General features: G+C 36.5%; 3 protein-coding genes across 3 annotated transcripts; 2 read left to right on the forward strand and 1 right to left on the reverse strand.

Annotated features, from left to right (window-relative positions):
• The first annotated feature begins 138 nt into the window (after window positions 1-138).
• Window positions 139-1,872, forward strand: LOC108047484 (DNA-directed RNA polymerase III subunit RPC4). Its single transcript, XM_017127682.1, has 4 exons — window positions 139-546; window positions 604-983; window positions 1,059-1,127; window positions 1,183-1,872. Exons 1-4 carry the CDS (start codon window positions 308-310, stop codon window positions 1,746-1,748), a joined length of 1,254 nt encoding a protein of 417 aa, XP_016983171.1. The 5' UTR covers window positions 139-307; the 3' UTR covers window positions 1,749-1,872.
• A 320-nt stretch (window positions 1,873-2,192) lies between these two features.
• Window positions 2,193-3,262, reverse strand: LOC108047485 (probable 28S ribosomal protein S26, mitochondrial). Its single transcript, XM_017127683.2, has 2 exons — window positions 2,968-3,262; window positions 2,193-2,709 (listed from the first exon to the last, which is right to left on the reverse strand). The coding sequence occupies exons 1-2, from the start codon at window positions 3,174-3,176 to the stop codon at window positions 2,241-2,243; spliced, it is 678 nt and encodes a 225-aa protein (XP_016983172.1). The 5' UTR covers window positions 3,177-3,262; the 3' UTR covers window positions 2,193-2,240.
• Window positions 3,263-3,708: 446 nt separating this feature from the next.
• LOC108047486 lies at window positions 3,709-24,814 on the forward strand. The gene is made up of 7 exons (XM_017127684.2): window positions 3,709-4,253; window positions 10,772-10,851; window positions 21,801-21,964; window positions 22,026-22,133; window positions 22,625-22,789; window positions 22,852-22,952; window positions 23,558-24,814. Exons 3-7 carry the CDS (start codon window positions 21,850-21,852, stop codon window positions 24,017-24,019), a joined length of 951 nt encoding a protein of 316 aa, XP_016983173.1. The 5' UTR covers window positions 3,709-4,253; window positions 10,772-10,851; window positions 21,801-21,849; the 3' UTR covers window positions 24,020-24,814.
• Window positions 24,815-25,722: the final 908 nt, after the last annotated feature.

Consider the following 25,722-nt stretch of genomic DNA (forward strand, 5'->3'; position numbering starts at 1 on the left):
TACCACAGTTTTAAAAATTTTCATTTTCGAAATCACCTATCGCATAAAGTAGGATTTACGATGATTTTCGAATTTACCTATCGCATAAACTACCAATGATTTTTCGAAGACTCCTATCGGCAAATCGGTGTATCGGCATGTGGGCACTTGATCGCGCAATTCTCAACACTGGTCTCCTATTAACCTCAAAGGAAAACCAACGGATTCGACGCAAATTTCAACGGAAAACAAGCGGATTTTCAGGTGAAATAAGGCATAGCTTCTTGTTGCGACTTTTCCGGAGGACGGGCGGCGCGAATGGGACGCCATGCCAGCGAAGCGGATGACGGCCACCACAGCAGCAACACTTTCGTCCATCAGTGGAGCCAGTGGGTCCTCCACGAATAATAATAGTTCGACTGGAGGCGGGACCCGCCCTCTGGAAACACTCAATGGGATGTCCAGGTTGACCCCCGCCCGCGACCTGACACTTGGTGGGCGTGGCGCTGGAGCAGCCAGCAAAAAGGTCTTTGCTCCCAATTTGAATGCAGTGCGGAACAAAAATGCGTGAGTAGTGGGATATCCCAATAAATCGTTTATTTCATCATCTCATTAAAATTCCAGCAATGTCAAGACCTCCAAGGACACCACCCAACCTAGGGGAGGCCGCAGGGGTGGGCGTGGCAATGGGACGGGAGCAACACGTGGTCGCGGTGGAAATTCCGCTGGTGGGGGCAATTCCACCCTCATCCAAACGCAAGGACTCTTCTCCGAGGGAGCTGGCGATGTCCATATGCGGAGGTCCACTGGAAATGGAACGGCATATGCTAGGGCCGGCGAGGAGGTAGCCGTGGCAAGGAAACGGATAGATCGCAAGGACGACAAGGGCCAGGGCGAGAGGATCAAGGAACTCCTGGGCGAGTCGGAGGCCAGCGATGCGGAGCTCAGTGAAGAGGAGGCTAATAAGACTGAGATGGCCCTTAAGCCAATCCTTCTGAAGGAAGGTAGGTGTTGAATCCTGAATTTTAGTTTCCGTAATTTGCCCTGATGAACATAAATTATTACTTTTTTAACTCCAGGACTTTGGGCGACCCAGAAGACACCGATTGTGAAGGCGGAGGATACTAGTTCAACCTCAACACAGAAGGGTAAGATATCTGGACTTGCGATTTGTTCTATTCTAACCAATATTTTTGCTTTTAGACACCTTGGCAGTGGCTCAGCATCTGCAGCAGCTGCATGTGGCCGTCCAAGCTGCAACTTTGGAGGAACTACCACTTCAATACGGTCGCTATCCGCGCAGCATTGGCAATTTTCTGGACTCCAGCCAATCGCAGATATTTCTGATGCAACTGCCTGATGTGCTGCCATGTGTGAGCGATGATTCGGAGGATCCAGAGCCTTCCAAGCCAGATTCCCTAGCAACCAGTGAATCGGAACCCTCAAGTCCTGCAGCGAAATCCGCCAGCGGAGCCAAGGGGAGTGTACTACGACAGCTGGAAGAAGGACAAATCGGAAAGATCCTGCGGTACAAATCCGGTCGCGTTAAACTGCAGTTAGGAGACACCCGCTTTGATTTGGATATGGGCCTTGATCCAGGTTTCCTGCAGGAGCTAATGTCTGTTACAGCAAACCGCGAGCAACGCAGCGGAAACATGATAAATTTGGGACCGATACAGGCAAAACTCAAAGCCACTCCGGATTGGGTGCACCTCTTTGAGCAGCAGGAGGCGGCAGCTAAACGAACGAACCAGGCACCGAACACGTAGCACAACCTGCATTTACTTCCCACTAGGTAGATATGTAATATTGTAAATAGGCTGCGCCTAAGTCTAAGTTATTCCTACTCTAAATGCCGTATATAAACGTAAAATATAGAAATTTGTAATACGAGAGGTTTGGTTTTCTAAGGGGATAATGGGATTTAAAAATTCTTGTGCACCAATGACAGTTAAAAAATTACGTAAATATTTAAGATAATTAGCATATATAAATTGGAAACAATTGAAGAAATCAATGTTAAATGATAATATTTAAGCTACTCAGCTTTTGGACTTTTTGTACTATAGTAGAATTTAATACTTAGATAATGAAATTTATTTATAGATAGTTGTGGCTCTCAGAAACCTAGCAAAACTGTAAACTTCACTATTTAGATAACCCAATTTTGAAATTATCTTAGTTTTTTTTAAAAATACTATCCCTAAAAAACATTTTAGTTAAAAAGCATTTTTAATGTAACAACAAACTATGACAATCGATTAATTACTCAGGACCTGCTGGTTCGTTTCGGGAGTGGCATCTGGGAGCTGAGAGGTACTGCGTCCCTGGTAAAGATTTCCGGCCAGGTCGATGGCGAAGTTGTGATCCACGGGATTGGCCAAGGCCGTCTCGATGGCTGCGTCCAAGTTTTCCTTGGTGATGTACGACTTGGAGAGCTCGATCTCGAGCAGAACCCGCTGATTGGCTTGCTCCCTGCGCTCTTCCTCGCGCACCTGTCTTGCGTCCAATCGCTCCTGAACATAGGCCACCTTCTCCTCTCGCTCCTTGGCCAAACGCTGATCCCGTTCCTTGGCAATGGTCGCGTTCCAGGCAGCGTTGGCGTCCATGCACTTTTGAAACTCGGCCTCCTCCTGTTCAGGTGTAAGCACGATGTGGTCAGCGGTGGAGGTCTCCTCATGACGGACGACCTCTTCCCTTAGAAACTGACGCACTGAGCGGAGCTGGGTTCTGGAATGCAAATATAATATTTAAAAAAAAGGTTTGGAAACTTGGTCTTTTTTAAGCTAAAGGGTCTTTCGTGCGTCTTTTGCATAGATACTTTATGAAATTTTGGTTATGGGATCTGTTGGTGGGATGGAGATGGTGTCTCTGCTAACCCATTCAAGAAATTCTAGAAGGGATTGCAGGGTAACTTCTCCGGGTAAAAAACTTGTGGTTTAATTAATATGGGAACCTGGAGACAAGATCAGCAGTTCCTCCACTTACTTGTACTGGTTGTGGAGCCTCATCAGCTCCGTGCGCTCCTCCTCCGTTTGCTTCGTGCGCTCGGGCACGCGGAACATCTTGCTCTTGGCCACCGGCAGCCAACGCGGTTTTCGGCGCCAGCGGACGAACTCCAGGGCGAAACTGTTGCCTCCCGTCTTTCCGGCGGGCAGGGCGGACTGCGTAAGCAGTTGGCAGCCTGCTCGCAGCATTATTAAAGTAGTTTAGTTAACAAATATTAATTTTTACTTTTCAGTTGCTGAACTGTTGTGCAACTCTGTTAGCGATGAACTAGTTCCATGAAGTCCATTAGTGGTGGGCAAAGAATCTATAAAGAGTAAATGTAGCTACAGACCAAAATGACTTAAAATTACACAAGTAAAATTAATTATAAATAATAAAAAAGAGTATATGTATTGTACTGCTAATTGTTTTCTATATCTATAGTTTTTAATATACCAACAATTGTTTTAACCATTAGGCAATAAACAATCATTTATATACAAATCAATATTTGATCATTGTTGTTGCTTTAAATTCTATTAAATGCCTTTAATAGCTAAATAAAGTAAGTTTAGCTTGGTGTATAAATTAACTTCAATAAGTGATTCTGAATCCGACAGAATTGGCTTGAAAATACCCAGATATTCAACGCACTACTGCGTTTCTCACACTTGCGCTGCGCTGAGCTCTGGCTTAAAAGCTTTTCCGGCCAGGTAAACTTGACGGAAGGTACGAAAAGTAACTGCTCACTCAGTCGCCGATATATCGCCGCGCTGGTCGCATTAAAATCCGTGATACGAAATCCACATTTCCGTGGGTTAAGTTGTACGTGGGTTAATTTAAACCAAAAGTCGCCTGCGCAGCCGGCGCGCTTTCCAAGTGTGTGTGTGTGAATAGTTTGGAATATTCAAAAGAAAAATAAGTTAAAACCGAAGTGGAAAGTGCATTATTAATTTAGAAATTCCAAGGCTAAAAAGTGTTACAAGTTAACTCCCAGAAATGCACACACGCATACCAACGCAAACGAAAAGTTAAAGCGACGATCATTCATTACTGATTCTTCTTCTTCTTCTCTTTGCGACGTGTTTCGCTTACCTGTCAAATCGCGCGTGTATTAGTGGGCTCCATATCTCCCTCTCACTTGCTCTCACATTTTGCACATGCAAAAAGGCAGCAGCAGCAACAATAACAACTCCGTCTAAGAGCTTTCAAGTCGAAGTTCTTGGCGTCGACGCCGACGTCGGCAGAGGCAGCGGCAGTGCAGCAGCAGCGAACAACTCGTACAGGTTTGTTGGCATTTTTTTGATATTGTCGCTTTTGATTTTTGTTTACCTCTGATTGGAATGGGAATTCGCGCTGGCTAGACTGTAAATATTGTCTCATATGCAGTGCGCAATCGGAGCATAACTATATTATAAATACAAATAATTTTGCATATTTAATAAATAATTCAAGTATAATGCATATTTAGTATTTTTGGTAGACTTAAATACGTTTGAAGAAGTTATATTTCGCTCAGTGTGGCGATAAGGTAAACGATCTTATCCTGCTTATCCAATGATTCGATCTGTTTACTTCCACATTCTTCACAGAATTGTTTGCTTAGATATTAATCTTTTTAATAAGGAATGATATTTGATATCTGGGAACGTGATTCAGAGGGAGTCGGATACACAAGATACAAGAATGGAAAAATTAAAAAGTACGCATACTTTTTTTTATTATGGATAGTGTTCGTTACTTTAACTTGTACTAAAAGTTAATATCTTAAAGTCACAACTACATCACCAAAATAAAAAATGACTACATATAAAGTTAGTTAAAAGTCGAGTTAAATTTGTAACTACTGCTGAACTCATTCAAACGATAAGTAAAATCCAAGTCTCATTGAGACTCCTTCAAAACCTGCAATTTTCTTTGCCAACAGCTAACAGTTTTCCCACCAACATAACCCCGTTTGGCTTATCACAGCTCATTTCAAATTCCAAAAAAGATTTACAACTTCAGGGCACTGCACTACACAACGCAAAAGTCGAAAGTCTTGCCTTGAACGACTCTGCAAGTGTAAAATCTGTTTGAAAATTTATTTACCTTGCTTCAACTCAACTCTCTTGGAACCTAAACAAAAAAATGTATAAAAATAATTATGCCAGTAGCAGCAACAACATCAGCAAGTGAAACATTTCAAATGACTTTCAGTCACGGCAGCTCAGCAGGTGTTGGCGATAGGGGAAATCCGGGGGAGGGGCTTTGACTTCAACTTAAATATGCAAACTTTTTCACCGTGCTTTGGGAATATTCGCAAATTCTGATAAGAGTTTCCCCAACTGTAAAACCTAATTAGCAAATGTTGAGAAGCAATTAAAAACTACACCTCTTCTTCTTACTCTCGTTGTAAGTTGGAAAACAAATTAATTGTCTTAAAATGTCGCAGTGCACTTTTGCACTTAATTAACATTTTGAGGCAGGCGAATCGTGAGGCATGAAATTGGAAATTAAAGTTCGCAAAAATGTGATACAAATTTTAACCTTTTAACACATGTTTTGATTTTTTTAAACCTTTAAATCGCATATATATGATCAAAAAAAAGGCATATAAACTTTGTTCTAATTTTGAAATGTTCATTAAAAATTCCCGAACACGTTGCAATTGGCCTAAATATTATCAAAGGTTAAACAAATAAAGTCAACAGCTCCAAGTGCTGACATCATAAAGCTAAAAATCAACCCCAAAAACCGGTAATCAAGTATCAGGGGAACGTCAAAACCAAATCACAATTTAAGGTCCAAAGGCAACAAAGAAAATTGGTCCGGGAAGCACTTAAGAAAATCCCTTCATTAGAAGTTTTTTTTCCTGGTTACTGTCATGATTTTTTTTAACCATCTTAACCTTCCATCAAAGCACTCAGCCAAGCGAAAGATTGACAAACTATATTTACGACTCCCTTCTGATGATCTCAGGCAAATGATGACAATCTGACACGCAAGGGAATTCATTACATTTTGTTCACGCAGATAAAAACTTTTAGCAAACTCGACAACAAAGGCAGGAACCTGCCACATTTAGATAGCTGTCTAAAGAACTGACCTCAAATTTAATTACCAACTTAACCTTTTTGGCCAACGGAAAGTGGGTGCAGCCCATGTGACCTAATCCTGACCGAGTTGTCCTATTAAAGGGAGGAAAAGTCAAGTTAGGGCAAGGAAATTAGGACATTTGAGGTGGAGTATGCTTACGTAAAATTAGCCGAAGCCCAAGTAAGCGAAAGTGTTGGCCTGCTCAATGAACGTTTTATTCTTAGCCAAGGGAACAGTTGCCAGCCAGCCGATGAAGCGTTTTACGGGCTCATAAAACTGGGATAATAAAAAGTTCCTTAGGCACGCCAAGTTTTCGCCTTTGAGTCTATTTTCGGAGCTTCGTTTTATGTATAGCGACCCCAATAAGGGATAAATGAAAAAGCAAACAAAAATTGCAAGTGCCTACTGAATATTTGAACGGCTAGCTCACTTAAAAATAATAACTATTAAGTAATTACAAGATGAATTTAGAATTTTATTAAGAGTTATCTAAGTTGTATCGGTTTTAAATTAAGAATAAGTCTAAACTAGGAACAGTTTAACTAAGCTCTTTCTCTCTATACATGCGTTGGTCAACAAAATTTCAAAGAAAAATCTTAGATTTATGTCGATAGATTTCCATAAGCTCATGAAAAAAAGGCATGGTGTGAAAGAACCTTTTACCTCATACATGTGATAAAGTCTTTTACATATTCCACAAAGTTTTGTATCAGGCTTATTACAAGACATGACTTGAGTTAGCCCTGGCACGCGTTTTTAACCGACGACGACTTTTAAATGTTTTGGTTTCCAATATTTGTGTTCTTTTTCCCTTCATCTTTTTTTTCTCCATTCGTGATGGTCACGTTTGCATGTCTTATCTCTCAAGTTACTATTCAAGTTTCGGGGAGTGGTACGAGTAACTGCTTAAATAAAAACGGATTAAAGGTAAAGTTGAAGTCGGAGTAAAATTTCAACCTTTAATCAATGCTTTCGAAATTTTTAAAGTATAAAGAGAATACTTTGTATGTATTCCTATAATTTTATAAGGAATGATTAATTCAAATAAAATACTATGTTGACCTATCGGTATAATACAGTAAAATTCGTAAATGTAAACTCAATATAAGGATTGTAAATTTTTGGCATTGCTGATTAATTTTTCAAATAATTAATTATTTATTTAATAGACTAATGTTTTTATCTACTAAAGAATAACTTAAATTTGTAATAAAAATCTTTATAAAGAAACGATATAATATATTAAAAAATTAGAACAACTTTTTCTCAAGTGGTAAAGAAATGAAAACTCGGTCAAAACTCCACGGGTCTACCTTTCCTCTTCTCAATTTCCTTTCTTAACTCAATTTGAAAATAAATTTCGTTTTCAATGCCCAAAAACGTTAAGAAAAACAACATGAAAACCGGTTTTAACAGTTAGAGGAGCAAATACGCACACATACTTATAAGAAAAGTTATTTTATCTACCAAAAAAACAGAAACCAAAATCCAAAATGAAAAGTAGGTGACGTTAAGCACCGTTAGGCCATAAAACTGGTCGTTGTTATTGTTCTATTATTGTTTTTGTTGATGCACAGAAAAAAATATTGTTTATATTTAAAATGCATTAAAATATGTATACAAAAGTGAAGAATTAAAAAAACTTTAAATTCCAGTTAAATTACATATATTTGAAACAATTTTAAATAGTAGTACATTTAATATTTTTTATTGGCCCTAAATAACCGGGTCAAAACGTAGTTCGTTATGCTCTTCTTGTCTTCTACACATTTTGTTACCAAACAAAAAAGTAAACATTTTGCAGATTGCATGCGTGTAAAAGAATTTTCGTGTGTTGTTTGGTGACCACGCCCATCGGATTTTTCAATTTTACATAATGTGGGCAGGTCGACGGCATTGCGTTGAGCGGTAAAAAGGGGCGAATGGGAGAGGCAGATGGAAGTGGGGAGCTTTGGTTGAGTGGCCAAATAACATTGGAAAAAAGACTGCAACAGCGCAGACGCAACAACAACTGGCGACGTTACACTTGCGTGGTCAGCATTTTGTGGATTGCCAAGAGCGAGAGGGCAACACGGTTAAAGTGAGACAGGGCTAACACATGGGTCGCATGCAACAGGCCTTGTCGATAAAACAGTGGATCTGGATCTGGTTACAGATCTTAAATTATACATACCTTCTTCCACATAAACATCATATTATAATATGGGAAATAATAAATTTTCAAATAAATATTCCCATCTGATGTTTTTCATATTGCTTAGCTCCTATTAAATATGGTAAAAAATAAAATATATAAAAACATTTTATTATTTGTTCATTATGAAATTTAATATGACACATTTTTTTTTGGTTTTCTTTTAGCTATTCAATATGGCTTTTTAAAAATACGCATATACATAGTTTAGTTATGTTTATTTGTGATTAAATTGGTTTTAAATTTAGTAGTAGTGCCACTGTAAAATTGCAATGGCAGCGCAGTCAGCTTCATGGTCAATCCAAACTTTAGCTTGTCTTATGCAAATTTACTTATGGCATTCTCTCTTACAAGTGTTCTATGGCTCCTCCTTCTATATCTCTGGCTCTCACATTTGCACACTTTGACTGCGTAATTAAGTGCCCTTTTAATTGAGTTTGGAATGGTTTGCTTCATCTTTTATAGGGTCCATTCCCTAGGAGTAAGCCCAAAGCGGTTTTATATCTTCTTGTTATTTTTTCTTATTTTGCTGCATTTTAATTGAAATTTATGCAGCTATTTAAGTGCACTGCTCGCCTTCTCGTTTTGAGAGGGAGGATGCGGTTCAGCGATTCTTTTGTACAAGTTTTGCTTCAACTTTGATTACGTGTATCCATTTATTGTTCTACATTATGTTTTTTTTAGTGTTTAAGAGGGGGAGTTCCCGCTGCATTGATTCGAAATTGAAACTGCTTTTGCCCATTGTCGAACAGGAAATTAGATGAAAAAGCGAGCTGCCCCTAGACGGAAGCTTTTGGTTCCAATTAAACAGGGTGGGGCTTTCAACGAAAGTGCAGCACTCAACTTGGTCCAAATTATTGTTAACTCAACTTAATGGACTGCCAAACTATTGGGTTTTGTTTGGACACATTTCAAAAAAGTTTAGATCGAAAAATAGCTCTTAATATGAAGAGGAAAATGGATGGAAATCCGGTGGCGCTAGTGTCATTTCAAACCACTTACAAGTTTTTTTTGCCAATGTCGGTCAAAGTAGATTACAATTCATTTTTCGATTCAATCAGGAAATGTTAATAAAACTTAAATGATATGTTTATTTATTGTACATCGTTAAAATGTAACTTGTTTTTAATGATTTTTATGAGGACCTACAACAATTAAAATCCCTCTTTCTAAATTACACTTCCCGTCTTCTTCTTTTAATAATATATTATCATTCTTTTTACCCCCATGTAAATTTTCTATGTGATTTGGGAGGAGCTGCATTAACTTGAATGCTTCCTTTATAACTTTTAAACATGCAATGCAGTGAGAAGAGAAACAATTGTTCTTTAATTTCAAATATTTAAGTTAATTGATTCAAACTCTCCATAGCAACAATAAAATAAATAACTTCATCTTTAAGAACACAATTGAGTTTGTTAAATAAATAGATTTATCAGATTTTTATTAAATTTGAAAAAGTCCATAAATCTCTTTGTTCATTTATTAGCCAATCAATTTTGATTTAATTTATGGTACTCCGATAACGAAATTCTCTAACTGAAATTGAACAAAATATTCTGAATTCTCTTTTTGGGTGGCTTCCAGTTGCTCAATCAACAAAAATACTTGAAGAGGTCATGACTAAATGCTCCAACTTGCATAACACAAAACTCACACAAAGAAAACACAAAAAGAGACAACAATTTGCTCGCCTGGTTTTCAACTTTTGTTTGGGGGTCAATTATAATACATATGCACTGCAAGTCTCTAATTAAAGTGTGTGTTTTTTTTTTGCCCAACCCAAAAGCAGAAGAAACATGAGGAAATTAGAAAGCCATCAACGAAGCTGTTTCGAATCGTTTGGATGCTTGTCAACTTTCAGTTAGGTTTTTAAGTACTTTTGATTGCTTTTCACCCATTGTCACGCCGCTGACTAACGTGATTCACGCAATTTTATGGCAGGGGCGGTGAGGCGGATGGTTGCGAGGGGGTTCCATTAACCATTGTCATTGCTGCGCAACTGGCATACAAATTTTGTTGAAATTTTCTTTGCTCGACTCTCCGGGTCTCTGGGGTAATTGTCATGCAATTTTAACTCGGCGATTCAAGGCACGATTGCTTTTCCCCTTTTTCCCCCTTTTTGATAAGAGTTTCAGTAATTGTTGCAATGGTTGTTAGTTAAGTTGCGTTATGAGTTTATCTTTTAATTAAGGGAAGTGATTAACGACCTTCGATTGCAGGCAAAAATATAATCTTAGTGGAAAATAATGAAGTTTGAGATGATAATAGCTAATAATTAATGTTGTTTATTTATTGTGGGGATAATGCAATCTTAATCTTATTTCAGGTACAAATATATATTAGCTTTTGTAGCTTTTGTTGGTATAATTTTTGAAATACACGTCGCCTTTTAGCCAGGTAAATACCCATTGGTAGTACACACTCCCACATAAAAGTCAACATTTCTGACAAATTTTTCTGATTCATTGAGTTTAAATATTGCGAACAACTTTATTCTAATCTTTTATTTGTATTTGTTGCATTTTTCAGATAGTCCTTAAGTCATGGATTGTAGCAGAAGAAAAATAAAAGTTTGCCTAAGTGAAATGGATTTATAAAATTAGTTTGAAGTAAGTATTTTTAAAACACGATTTTGGGGTATTTTTATTCATCCTGATATGCATAATTTTAAAGCTTTTCATATGAATAATAAGCAACCCAAAATATTTTTATCGTTTTCTTTACTGAGAAAACAAAATATTTGCCGACTCAGCTTGAATTCCACACCAAGAAAAGTCAAATAAAAGAATGTTCCCCACTCTTCTGTCTCATAAAAATTCGCGGTCAAGGTTGTTAACCTGAACAACGCCTTCTCCTGTCTTCTTTTTTCGGAATATTTTTCAATTCTCATTCATTTTAATTTTTACGCACTTTTATGCGCAAGAGCCGAAAGAGATGTAACTTGTTATGCTACATAATTAAATTATGACATTATGTATACGCCGCGTGGACCTCAAACAACAAAAGTTAAAAGAAGAAGCTCTACTTGTGCATAAATAAAATTAAAATACGCAAAAAAAATGTATAAGGAACGGCGATTAAGAATATAAGCTGATATTGCGACTACAAGATACCTATGTTCTGTTGATTTATTTTTCTTTCTTAATTTTTTGTTTTTGTCTGTCTGATTTTGTTTTTTATTTTCTTTAGTTATGACCAGTTTTTTCTACCAACTACCTATTTTGAATAATTTATTATTGATACAATACACCCTTGATCTCTAAAGTACTGGGTAAAACAATCATAAATAAATGAATGAATGGAGAGGGCAAAGCGTTGGGGAAAAGACAACAGCAACCGGTTCAATAACTGACAACTGGAATGAGGCACAAATTAAATTACATTAAAAGGGCAGCGGCCAAAAGACGATCAACAATATTCGCATGACTCAACTGAAAGATACATTTTTAACATGCTTATACAATGCCTATTTAATCGAGCTAGAAATTCTCAAATTACGTTTGAAGTATTTGCGGCCGCCTCATTAGAGGCTTTTCTTTTTGCTAACCTTTGGCTTCCCCTTTATTACAGACAATGAAAACTTGTTTTCCAACAATATCTGCGACTGATTAACATAATGGTAATTCCATTTTGATGTGGGAGTTCACGGAGGTATATATTTATCTGCATATGACAGATATGAGAGAAACTTGTCTGCTAGACAATTGTTGAGTGGGATGCTTGGGGAAATTCATGAATAGTTTACATTGAAGTTATTTTTAAGACTCTGCCACTTTCAGTTATGCGTCTATCAACCTTTAGCCTTTAAAATAAAATTGAAAAATATTTATTTATTTTTGGATTCAAGTTTCTTGGGAAGAAAACCTTTTTGCAATTAGTATAGAAAGCCTTCTTTTTACTCATCCAATAAGTTTGTTGACCCCTGCTTTATGGCACTTGGTCTTACGGAAGTACTTGCAATGTTTGACGTGATTTTAATGGTTAATTAGGTGGCTAAAAGAAAGGCCCCAAGGAAAACATTCGCCTATTTAATTAGCCAACCAAAAAGTCCGAGTCATGGCAACCGCATTTTAATTTTGCCGTTGCCACGGCTGACACAATCAGAATCGCCGTTTTGAGATGAGCAGCGCACGTGATTTATCGACTGCATCGGTGAGCAGTTTCCCCCTGAAAACCCAAACCAAAAGCCAAATCCAGACACACTTGAGTGCCAGTTGGCCATTCCATCCATCTGAGCAGTTTGTGGAGCCTCTGGGACCTGCTCGTACCAGGCATTTATGTTCTGTTCTGTTTATTTATTTATTGGTGTAAAGTTGCAAGTGTCGAATAAATCTGATAAAGCTTAAAAGCTAAGATTGGGTTCGTTAGTTTTCAAACGAAACGACATACAAAACTAGAACTGATCTTCTTACATTTCTTACTAGAAATATGTCTAAACAAATATATATTGCATTTAATTCAACTAGCTCCAAACATTTCAATACATTTAGTTAATTTATTAATCACTTTGGGTAATAATTTCTTAATTGAAAGTAATAAATCTCTTAATCGCGTGTTCACAGTTAAAAATCACTTAATTCTTTAAAATATTTGTGAAGAAAGCGCAAAAACTGGCTGTAGTTACTTTCGCAGTTTGATTTTTTAATACATATGTATGTATAGGTTTTTTATTATGTTGTTTTAAATTTACTTGCACATTTTATATCAACATTTAACTCTAGCTTTCATATTTTAGCAAATAACTTTGTTTATAACCAAGTTTAACTAGATAAATGCCTGTTATCTCCTAGGAACCTCCTTGTTTTTTTCAGAAGCCATTTAAATCCCCGCGCTTCCGCCTTTTCTGGGCTATAAATCGCCTTTCAGCCAGATAACGGACCATCTTTGGGAGTTGGTTGGCTAGTTAGTTAGTTGGCAACGCCTTGGGGCGTGGAGAGCGGCACGCAGAATTATTAACTGACAGCGGCAGCCATTAACAATGCGCACTCACATGCACATAAGTCGTTCTTGCAACATCAGCAACATGAGCAGAAGCAACATCAGCAATTGCGGCAACACTAAAAAAATATATCACACATTTCGCACATTTTGGTACAATACCAAAAGGCTATTTTAAGCATCAACATTCTTTAAAACTGAAGAAAAACTTATTTTGTTTTTCATAATTTATTTTTATAAAGTTGAGAAAACAAAAATTGCATTATTATTTATTATTATTTTATACCCTTGCAGAGGGTATTATAATTTCAGTCAAAAGTTTGCAACGCAGTGAAGGAGACATTTCCGACCCTATAAAGTATATATATTCTTGATCAGCATCTCCAGGAGAGTCCGTCCGTCTGTCCGTCCGTCTGTCCGTCCGTCTGTCCGTCCGTCTTCCGTCCGTCTGTCCGTCCGTCTGTCCGTCCGTCTGTCCGTCTGTCTGTCCGGACAGACCAAGTCCGTCCGTTTCTACGCAAACTAGTCCCTCAGTTTTAAAGCTATCTGCTTGAAACTTTCCCAAAAGTTGTCTTTCTATTGCAGGTAGTATATAAGTCGGAACGAGCCGGATCGGGCCACTATATCATATAGCTGCCATATAACTGAACGATCGGAAATGCCATAACTTTGATGTTTTTAAAGTCAGAAAGTTGGGATTTTCTATGGGTTTTATTTTTGGCCGATCAGTCTGACCTACCAAATTTAATAAGGATCGGCCGACTATATCCTATAACTGCCATATAACTGAACAATTGGAAATGACATAACTTTGGTGTTTTTAAAGTTAGGAAGTTGGGATTTTTTATGAGTATTAAGAATGCATCATATGAATAACCCATCCGGTTTGGAGAATATAATTTACAGAATATTCTGCAAGGGTATATCAACTTCGGCTCCGCCCGAAGTTAGCTTTCTTTCTTGTTGTATTATAAAAGTATTTTATAAATACACTTAAAAGATTTAACTAACTATTAGGCAATCATTGTGTTTGGTTTATATTGTTTACAGCTTTTTAAAAATATTCACTACTTGAGCTCACAGATAAGATCTTAAATTTGATTCAAACATTTTGAAATTAATAATTAAAACAATTTGTTCTACCATTTACATCCACATATTGTTTCCAGTGCTGGTGCAGCATCAGTCGCTGCCTCGTTGCACTTTCCATTTGCCAAGTCAGTGAGCCGCAACCCGCTCCATTCTGCTCTCATCTTGGACTGGCGAACGTCCCCGATGGTTTGGCTACTTTAGCTAATGACTTTATTGAATCGACCGAGTCATATCCCCGACCCGATCTGTTCCTCTATCCCTCCATCCGTCCGCTTCTGTTGACTCTTCGTGTGACTTTTGCCGTATCCAGCGAGAAATTAGCACAAGCAAATTAAATGAATAGCCGACAATGGGCCATCATCATTATGCAGAACGTGTTAGTATCGCCTTGGGTGGCAATTGAAGCAGATCAAACTGGGTTACACTTCATAACATACGCTTAATTCAAGTATACTCTAGGATTAGTTCAAATAAAGCGTATTTAACCTGCTAATTTTGTATGGCTGTATACGTATTATTAGCTAAAATATTCGTTTTTTAAATGATTTTGTATTTTAAAAAATTTAATTTGTTTATGATTGGTTATCAATAATTAGAAAACCTGCTGCAAAAGGTTTTGAATTCCTATGAATAAATTTACTAAACACTTTATAAAAAGTAGGCTTACGTGGGTAAGCATAAAAATCATTAAATTGTTTGTTTTACAGCGAGATTTCGAAAACCTGACTAATTTCACTTGTAACTAAGTTGAGTTAATGCGTAAAACGTTGGAACAAGGCTGTTTAGACTATAAACATTCAAGTTTACCCAGACCTAAGACTTAATACTTAAGACGTAATACTAAACATTCTCAAAGTTATGTTCCTTCGTGCCCATTCTACACATCTTTTTTGCTGCCTGCCTCATGGCAATTATGCTTAATTGTTTGACTTGGCCAAAGAAGATGGTTAACCGTTTCATGTAAAATGCAGCACATGTTATGTAAATAACGGTTTTGGCTATGGAACAACATAACAACCATAACATGGGTGGGGGGGCAGTTAAATGTGATGGGGGTTGAGATGGTGGAAAAGATGGAACAGAAGCACTAAGTGGGACACCAACAGCTGGTCACAGAACAAACTGTTTTTAGCAGCAGGACGAGAGACGCTCTTCCACTTTTCCTCCCCTTTTCTTAATGACAATGTCTGACACACATATGAAAAGGGGTTGGGAAACAGTAGGACTTTGTGGGATGCCTACACCTAAAAATAGTTGTTTTAACTTTTGAAAATACAAACAATCGGTTAACATTTTAATAACAATATATTTTAATAAAACCTTAGTTAGCTCAAATTTTTGTTCAGAAATTTTGATTGGAATGGATAATGCAAAGAATATTAAGACGAGGTGGGGTAAAAACGACCTCTAGGTTGTTTCGCTTGTTTTGTTCTGGCCTAAGTGGCTTTCGATTTAATAGCCGCTACTTTTAATTTTTAAGGTACTTAAAAAAAATTGCATTAAAAAAATAGTTTGCACAAACACAATTTTGTATTAGTAATTTAGTATTTTTTCAGTGTAGGGATGGCTAAACATGTTTTTGAGGGCGTTGGCAGTTTGATTGTTGTTTGCACAACTTGTCGCACTTGCACCATGTTGCACGCTTGTCATAACGATAGATAAATACTAACTGAAAAGTATAGAAAAAGAAGAAAAACGCTGACAGTTTACTGAACTACTTATGGCTGAGTGGGAGCGAATGAGATCGCAACTACCACATAGATAGTGTCTAGGGCCTTTGTCAAGCGAAAACTTTCACCCAAAAAAAAAAAAATAAGTGTTTAAAGAAGCGGCAACAAAGTAAAAGTTTTTCACAATTCAACGAAACGTGAAAATCTTCCACAAAAGCTAGGGGAAAATAGGGATCGAGACAGAGACAGTAGACGGGAGCTTCCGCTGGCAACCTGAAGTGAAATGTGTTAACCACATATCAAACAAGAACATCAATTATAAGCCCAGCAGAAAAGATGCCTACAAAGATGATGAACACAGCTTGAACTAACATATTTCTTTTTCTTAAAACAATTTTGACCCATTTCCAAGTCTATTCGACCCACCAGAGTGTTTTTCTTAAGCCCCAAGATATAAACTGTATTTGAAGAGAGATTAGCTTGTTAGTTCTTTGTGCTCGGGAGCCTGGGAATCTGTCTGCTCTCCAGAAAGTGGAGCTTCATAAATAGCTCTTAGATCTTCTGATCTAGCGGAAGCTATTTTTTTGCTTTCTATTTCGCTTCCTAACGGATATCTCTTGACTGTTCTTGATGGATATTTAAGTAACTTGTTTTGTGGGAAAATTTTAAAATAATACAATCACTTTAATAAAAAAACCAATTAAAATTTTATTTATTAAATGTAAATATTAATTGTATTAATTTGTAATTTGTAGCTATTAAGTTGGTCCAAGGCTTAAAATTTTAATATTTCTTCAATGCACATTAATGTATATTTAGCTGATAAGTCTAAGGAAATGTATAAGTCTAAGAAAAATGTAATAAAAGTAATTTGCTATTTTTGTTCAACCAAATAATGTAGGTGACATGTTGTGTGTTCCATTTCATTAACCATTTAGAAAACTCAACCAATCCCAAATTTATCCAACAGAATAAATTCAAATTTCGTTAGTTGCTGGCTCTGTCACTCAATTAAGACAAGTTGTAACCTCACTTGACTCTGGCTTGCAAAGTGTGTGTTTACTTCCCAAAAAAATGAAGGAGCAAATTGCATTTCTGCTGTGCCCAATTTTGCACAGTTTTCCAAGGCAACGGCAACGGCAGAAACAGCACAAACTTTTCCTCAGCTGTTGTGGCCTGTTTTGCACTTTGCCATGGCAACAAGTGCGGCCAAACATAAACAAAGCAAAGAAAATACAGCACTGAAAACTCTTAACTCGCGTTGCCAACTAACTACGATTTATCACGTCTTTTTAGATCTACAGACTAAGAGATATCCATAAGAGATGTATATATATATTTAAATGGCATTACTTCTTATTTGATAATCTGTTTGGATCTTTTAATACCATTAATTGTAAAATTTCTAAATTTTTAAAAAAATGTCTAGAGTCCAAAAAGTTAAACTATAACAATGTCTAAAACAAAAATATTTAATAAATATTATAAAGTTGGAGAACAAAATGTTATCCCTTGCTAAAGAAAGTTGCCAGTTGAATATGTTGTTTAAAATGTATACAAATATTTGAATATCAAAAAAAGTAAGTTTTTAAAAATTAATTAAATTTACATATAAGTACAATTCTTCCTAGGATCAAAATATGTAACCTTTGGATTCCAGGGTATGAAAATCAAACAATAATGCCAACCACGATTCGGGTGAAAATCAATAGCAGAAAGGTGGGGAATGAAGGTGAGGAAATGTGAGCCGAGGGGTGGAAAGGTGGAGGGGCACTATTAGAGAGTCCGCGGCACGTTTTTCCATTTGATTTGCAGGCGTGCGAGTCGATCCCAGTCGATCCGGTCGACAAATTGAAGTAAATTTCCCGTCTGGGTTCCTGGTCCGGCTGACTCGCTCCCACTGGTGACCCAATTTCCGCGGAAAAGCGACTTTTCATTAGTCTAAGTTCCCTTTTATTTGGGTTGCGCTAGGTTGGCCCTTCGTTGGTAAAAATTTGCGCATTCTGTTGATTAAGTGAGTGAGGCTAATGGGTCTGGAGTGAATTGGTTTGGTCTGGACAGTCCTCAGAAGGTTGTTGGCCCTTCTTTCATTATTTTTTCTTTTTTTTTTACTGTGATCTGCGTTAAATTGCTTTATTCGGCTGGCTTTCGTTTCCCAAGTTAATTGATTTGGTTTTGTTACTGCGGACGGCTTTCAAATGCTAATGGAAGTACGAGTTGAACTTTAAGTTTGGAGTGCTGTCAGAGATAAGTCGAATCGAGGTGACTAAGTCGGTATTAATGGTCTACAAGCACGACAATTGACAATGAGTGTTTTTCAGGATTTTCGAGGTTGATATATACATACATACACAAAAAAAATAGTTAAAAGAATGTATTAATGCACTTGCTCTATTTATGGAAACATGCCATGTAATCGTTTGTTAAAAATGTAAATTGAGTCAAGAATCTTAAATTTATAACTTTCTGAATGTTAAAATCAATAATGATTTGGAAAATACGTTAACCAATTTAAAGAAATACGTTTTTTTATTTTAACCAATTAATATTTGCGATGTTTCAATGAATTCTTCATTTTTTTTTGAGTAAATATTTTGAGTTTTAGTTTTCTAAACCAAAATTCTAAAGCAATAACTATATTTTAGTTGGGCAAACTTGATAATAAAACTGATCAAACGCAGATCAAAATATCTCTTCTCTCGTTTGATTTATGGTTATGGCTTTAGGTTGGAAGATCGAAAGACCCGAGAAACCCACATGAAGTGGCTGCCACACGATGTGGCAATACCTAGTGAGGGGACTTGGCTTGGACGGCCCGCTGACAATTACACTTTGGTAGCTTTTGCTTGGCCAGTCGTGTTGGCCACTCAATAAGAGGCACCCCAGACTTCTGACATCAACAATAGAACTTCTATATTGCAAACCACACTAATTTAGACGAAATTGAATTCTACACTTTTATGCCAAGTTGTAGTCGGTAAAATCCCAAAAACAAGACATGGACTCGATTTAAGTTTTGAATATTATAAATTATTTTGTGTAAGTGCCATTTCTTTAAAACTTTTTAAGTGTCATATTTAAAGATAGTTAAATAATGGTTTCAAACAATTTCCACTGTAAATTCCCGCTTGACACCAACGCACGGCGTGTAAATCATAAAAACATATGCACATCACCTCTGAATCACGCTCTAAGCCGGGCAATCAAAATGGCCCAAAGCTCTGTAACCCAGTACCCAACCCCCAATCCCCGCTTTGGGCCTTCTCTTGGTCTTTTCGACCACCTACACACGATCACCGATGTGTAGGCCAGAAAAGAGTATGAAGGAAAACAAAAAAAAAGCCACGCGACGAGAGTTTAGTTTGTGGTGAAGTGGAAGAAAAAATTGAAAGAGGAGTATCTCATTGGAAATTTATGCAAGTTGAAAATCGTGACACAATTGAGAAAAGTTCATTCCGTTGACTTTGACTTGGCTTTGGCCTGGCTTTGGCTGTTGATTTGGCTCTTACTTTGACTTTGGCTTGAGCTTCGACTCGGAGGTTAGGCTGCCATTTGTTAGCCACACAACAAAGTTGCGGAATGAATTGGGAGGCGCATAAAGAATAGAGCATAGATATAACAAAGAACCCGTTAATGAAGCTAGAAGAAAATTCAAACCAGCAATACACCTAAAACTCTTTAAAGTTATATATATCTAAAACCCATAAAAATCTATTTGAAACTTATTAACTTACTGATGCGAGTACTTATGAATGAAAAACAATTGCAAATTTTCGAAATATCTCAGAAAGTTATTTATAATGGCCATTTCTTTTTTAATTAATAAAGACACGTTCAAGTCATTGGAAGTAATCTGAAGAATTTGCTTACTATTCGATTGTGTCTATGGTAACTACTATCAATTTAAAAATATTTCATTAATTTAGCTTAAATATTTTGAAGCACTTTAGATAAAAATTGTATTTATTAGTTGAGACAATTAGTATATTAACTCTAATTTCTCGAGATCTTTCAGTAAAGAGAAAATACCGTGGACTTCATGAAAATATATTTTTGATTATGAATAACTCTTCTGTGAGGCTTTTCGAAATCTCCGTTCCACTTCAGCTGGCAAAGTCGAGCCTTCCTCTTGGCCAACTTTCAAGTTAAGAAGCAGAACCATCAGCGGCATTCATTGGGGTAATTTAAGACGGGCGGCACATATTCCCCGCCCCCAGATTCGCCTTTGCATTCTCTCGACCATCTATTTACCGCTAAGAGCAACAAACAGCGTCTGGCAAACATCGTCAAAATCGGAGTACTCCACTCCAATTCAGATATTCAGATGCCAAGATGAGGCAACCTCGTCTCGGATTCATTTGGATTTCTCGGGCAGAGACAGAGTTTGTGTCTCCAGTTTCTGGTTTCTGGCATTTCAATGCTCGCTGCGATCTCTCGCTGTCATCGAGGACTCTCATCTTACTTGCATGTGATACTATTTGTGCTTTTACGTGTGGAGAAGGGGGGAGTTGAGTGGCTTATTGAGAAGGTTGTTAAGTTTATTAGCATGAAGGTAGTAGACATTCACCGTGGGGTTCTACAGTTGATGCGGTGAAACGATTCCACAAGACAAATTATGAATGCAAAGCCCTAAAAAATGGTTAGAGCAAAAAATGGCCAGAATAGTGAGTTATTGAAGAATCCATAAAGCGTAAATGTTAAATTAAACTAAATAAAACAAACCCTATAATCAAACATCCAAAAAACAAAGTGACCTAGATTTAAGAAACAATGACCTAAAAGATGAGCTTGACTTGTGTTTTAACTAATTTTCCTCTAAAGTTTTTGCCAATACTCATTGTTGAGCAATAGATTTGGTTTTACATTTTTTTTTAATAAATAATAATTTTATGAAAATCAAATTTGTTCATAGTGTTTTTTTTATGATTTACTTAAATGATTTTCATAAGAATTTGTTTAATATACATCTGTGTATATATTTTCAAGTGCATTACAATTATTTAAAGAATTTTCTTATCATAATTACGTAAATTAAAATTAACAATCAGAGTTTAACCAGCTAATTAACAAACAATACTCTGATATTTCTCACAATACCAACACATCACCTACGAGTATACTTAACGTTTACTTTTCAAAATACGTATACGCCCTGTGATATCGTTATGCCAATTACCCACTAAATGCTATTTTTGCACCGCACTCTTTAATAGCTCATCAATTAGCCGAGAGCTGTCAAAAAATAACTGGCATTCCTCGCATTGAGCTTGTCGTTAAGGGTAGCAATATATATACTCGAACATTTTTTTTATAAAATCCCATTTAATTACATGTAAGAGGAAATCGGTTTATGGCTGAAATCAGCTTACAGAAAAAACGCAAACAGAGAAAAACTTTTGTGTATCTTTTGGATACAGATACGTAAGCGACCCACACAAAGTCGGATTTTTCTCTGCGTAAGCAATTTTTGTTCTTGGTCTTTTTTTTTATGCAACCTCAAGGTCAACGGCAAGTAGCTCTTTATGTATGAATGGGATCTAATTGTTCGTGATGAGAACACACGGCTCGATGCGAGGATGACAAAGTGGGTTCCGAAATACAAGTATGTCATGTGGGTGGGTCCTCTGTAAGTACATTTGCGAATGCATGTAAGAAGATTTTCGGGTAAGAGCTAAGCTTCTTTATTATCGTGTTCGCATTTCAAATGCGCTTGACAATGACTTTTTTTTCCGTTTGGATTGGCAAATGTAGCTCAAAGTCAATAGCCATTTGACATCATTTGACCAAATGATTTCTTCATTATTTACACAAGTGCTTGGAGAGAATGCTAATGCTAATGTATGTTCTTCTTTTTTTAGCTCGTTTGGATCTCAATTGCATTGTTATCGTTATGCTGTACAGTAAAACATGGCAAAGTCGACACTTTATGCTGCTGGGGTGACCTGTCTCGGCTTTGTATGCTTCGCCTTGGCATCTGTGGCCATTGGCATACCCATCTGGGGGTACTACGATAGTCCATCGGGTGAGTGCCCACTGCATAATACCCTCGATTTGATCAATCTAATTTGATTTTCACTTAACAGGCGGCTATGACTTCGATCGAGGTTATTTCGGACCGTTTAAGGTCTGCAAGCAATTGACGTACAATCGCGAGAAATGCGGCAACGATGTATCCAAGTTTAGGTTAAGCAGTAAGTATTTTAAATTATTACAACTGTTTAATTAAGAGTAAGCACTTAATTATTCTGCTGCGTAAACCAACGTATTTTTTTAAAGACTGTAATATATATTTATTATGAATATTTATTGTGGATTGGATATATTGACTATTTAATTTTGAATGTTGTTCCGATTGTGTTATAGTTAACCAAATGAAAAAGTAGCCCAAATAACTAAAGTGCCTAATTATTGTACAAAGGGACAACAACTAGAAAACTTCAAATTTATTCTTACGATAAACTGGAATTAAATAATTGCCCCAAATAAAAACATGTTTAAAGTAAGTTTAAGTAGTAAAGCAATTATTAAAGGGTAATCAATTGTTTGTTTGTAATAAATAGTTTGTTTATTCAAGCAGTTTATTTTTTTATTCATATTATTATTTATTTTTATTTTATGTTCTGGATCTTTAGTACTATTATATTTTTGAAGTAAATATTAATTTCCGCTCTTTCCATTTCAGATGCAGTTTTCGTCAGTGGACTCTTGGCCATTGGCAGCTCAGCTGTGCTGGGCATATTCTGCATTCTGTCGGTCATTCAACACGCGATGATCTCATCCAGGGAGAAGGTGGTAATGCCCTATACAACTCTAGTGATAGTGAAGTTAATGTTGGCGCTGCTTGGAGGTGAGTTCTAATGAGTTCAGCAAGGAGCGATAAAGAAACGTATTTAATTGCAATTTTTCCAGGTGTACTGGCCATCATAGCGACGATTTTGTTTGCTCTGCAAATTGATGAGCAGGAGCGCTATGGCTTCAAGATATCGCGGGGCATTTCCTTCTATATACAGGTGATTAATGGTTAATTACTCATGCAGTTGCGTGAGCAGCAATCAGGCGAAATTACAGATGTACTCTCTTATGGTATATAATTACAAATTCTTTCATCCAGGAGGCCTTCTTTTTTGCAATAAACTAACAATAATTAAAGCTAAAGCTTTTTATGTAGATTACACATAATTGTGCATATATTAACAAAATGCAAATATATAAAACTGGATTTATATATAATTATTTATTTATTTATTTATTTTTCATAAACATAATTTAATTATTTAAAAACTGATTAAAAATCAAAAAAATAAATATTGAAATTTGCAGTTAAGCTATTCAGTAAGCTTTTTATTCTTGGCAATCTTTTTTGTCACTTTTTAAAAACTGAGCCAAAATCAAAATATGCCATATATAATATTTTGGTATCTATTAAAATATGATACAAACAAAACTTATTGTTTAATAGCCTTTAAATGCTTTTAACAAACAATTAAAAACATTTTAAGTTAATTTGATGTAGTATGTGTCTTGTTCACTGATGTCTTTAGTTCGTTTTATGATTGCTAGCTGTATTTTAAGTTAGTCAATTCCTATACTAATTTTTTAAACTTTAATTTTACAGATCGTGGCGATTGTTTTGACCATCGCTCTGTTCGTTGCCGCCCTGTACGATGTGATCTATTCGCGCAGTCCAGGCGGAGATCCTACGATGGCGCTGGATGCCGCATCTCCGGGCAGTGCCACCACGTTCAACAATCCGGGCTTCAAGGAGCCGCGCAGTCGCAACGGCGTCTCGGTGACGGACGCCTCTGGAAAGCCGTACAGCGGTATCCGGAACGGAGCGGGAACGGCGGGCAGTGTGGCCTCCATGAGCACCACGGTGACCAGCGTCTCCAATGGCTCCACCCTCGACTCGGTGACGCGATCGCCACTGCGGTCGAGCCTGAAGAAGCCGAGACCACGGCCGGATCCAACGTTGGGTATTCAAAATCCCGGCTATTCCGGATCCGGAAGTTCGCCACCGATGCGACGCAATGGAAGTGTGAAGAAGGTCCGCATTCAGACGCACAGCACCGAGGTGTAAGATGGTTTCAACCACATAGACTTAAGTCCTTCAACAAGCAGCAAACGGAAAAAAACAAAAAAAAAATATATACAAAGACTGTGTACAGTAGCGAAAAAAAGACACAATGAAAAGTAAGGATGTGAAACTTTTTGAAGTGTCCATCATTAATTAATTGATAACTCCCAACTGCAAATTGAAAATTCATTTTCATTTGTCTTCCAAGAAAGATGCATATTATTCATTTGGCCCAGGCCAACATTTCTGTAAGCAACGGTTTCCGTCCACGGCAAGGCAAGAGTATTTAATTCGAATTGAATTCCCCAGAAGTATTTGATTTTCTATATACCTCCCCAAGTGCCCTTAAGACCCCGCCCAGTCCCCTGCACATTGGAAAGAATTATACACGGAAACGTGTAACACTGAAATACCAACCAATATATAATTAATTTGCAATATTCATATTTAACAGAAACAAACTAAACGTAAGCATTATAAAGCAACATTTGTAAAATACATAAAAATCAACACGACACAAATTGTTATTTATAATTAAGTTTAAGTCAAGGCGAAAATGAGCAAGTTTCAAATAGATTCAATAATTGTATGTTATTGTTAGCAGTACTTTAAATTGAAAGCGTTAATCAACCTAAACGGAAAATAATAATTGTTGCGCTAAGATTTCACTATTAAAGACACTTAGATTAATTGCTAAGCTTGTTTGATTAGTTTTTTTGTAATTAAATTGAAAAATGTGTTTCATGTTTTTCTCTGTAAGCTAAGAAAATACTAAATAAAAGCAACAAATTAATATTAGTTTAGAGTTTGTTTATTGGGGAACATTAGTGTTTTTTATTAACCTATATTTTTACAAGCAGTTCCTATACATTGGGGAAACCACATATGAGGTTATTTATTTATTGTATTTAGTCTATTCTTATTTCGGACTAATATATGCACTCTTGTACAACTATATTTATATTTTATAAATTAATTTATTGAAGTTTCATTTTGCATAAAACAGGATTCAATTAAAATAATAAAGGGATCTTAAGAATTTATTACACAAATTGGTCGATTCTCAGTAAATGTTGCTATCACTATGTAGTGGTTTATCAAAGAGTGTTAAGTGTTTTATGATTTTAATACTAATATTTCAGCAACAAAGTACAATTTTTGATTAGCTTTTTTGCACGTTTAAATTCTCTTCAATTTATTTCGGTGTAACCAGTCGAAAGTCTGAGACTACAGTAACGGTTCTCCGAAGTGGTTCGAAACTTGGATGTGTTAGCTGGTTCTCATAGTATTTTATTTAACATAGTATTTTTCTTGGGTGCAGAAAAGCAAGCAGTGTACAGTAAAGTCGTTTACAGTAAAGCGGCTTACTTTCAATAAATGTTAGCAGAAATGTAATGCTTAACAAATATGTATTTTAAACAACAATTTAAGCAAAAATATAAAGGAAGTAATACAAATATTTAAAAGAATACATTAATACCTTCTCATAAAATCGCAACTATAAGAACTACAAGAACTACAACTACTACAAGAACTTAAGGCAATATATAGATAGTGCCTTGTAAGAGTATTTTTAAGTCGGCTAAAAAAATAAAAAAAAAATTAATTAAAAAGATATTTTTCATGACGAACTTTTGTTCTTAATTTTTAAAAACATTTTAAGCCTATCTTCCAATCGTCTCAATGCTCATATAAAAAGCCGATGC

The sequence above is a fragment of the Drosophila rhopaloa genome, unplaced genomic scaffold, assembly GCF_018152115.1.
Source record: "Drosophila rhopaloa isolate 14029-0021.01 unplaced genomic scaffold, ASM1815211v1 contig_150, whole genome shotgun sequence".
NCBI lineage: Eukaryota > Metazoa > Arthropoda > Insecta > Diptera > Drosophilidae > Drosophila > Drosophila rhopaloa.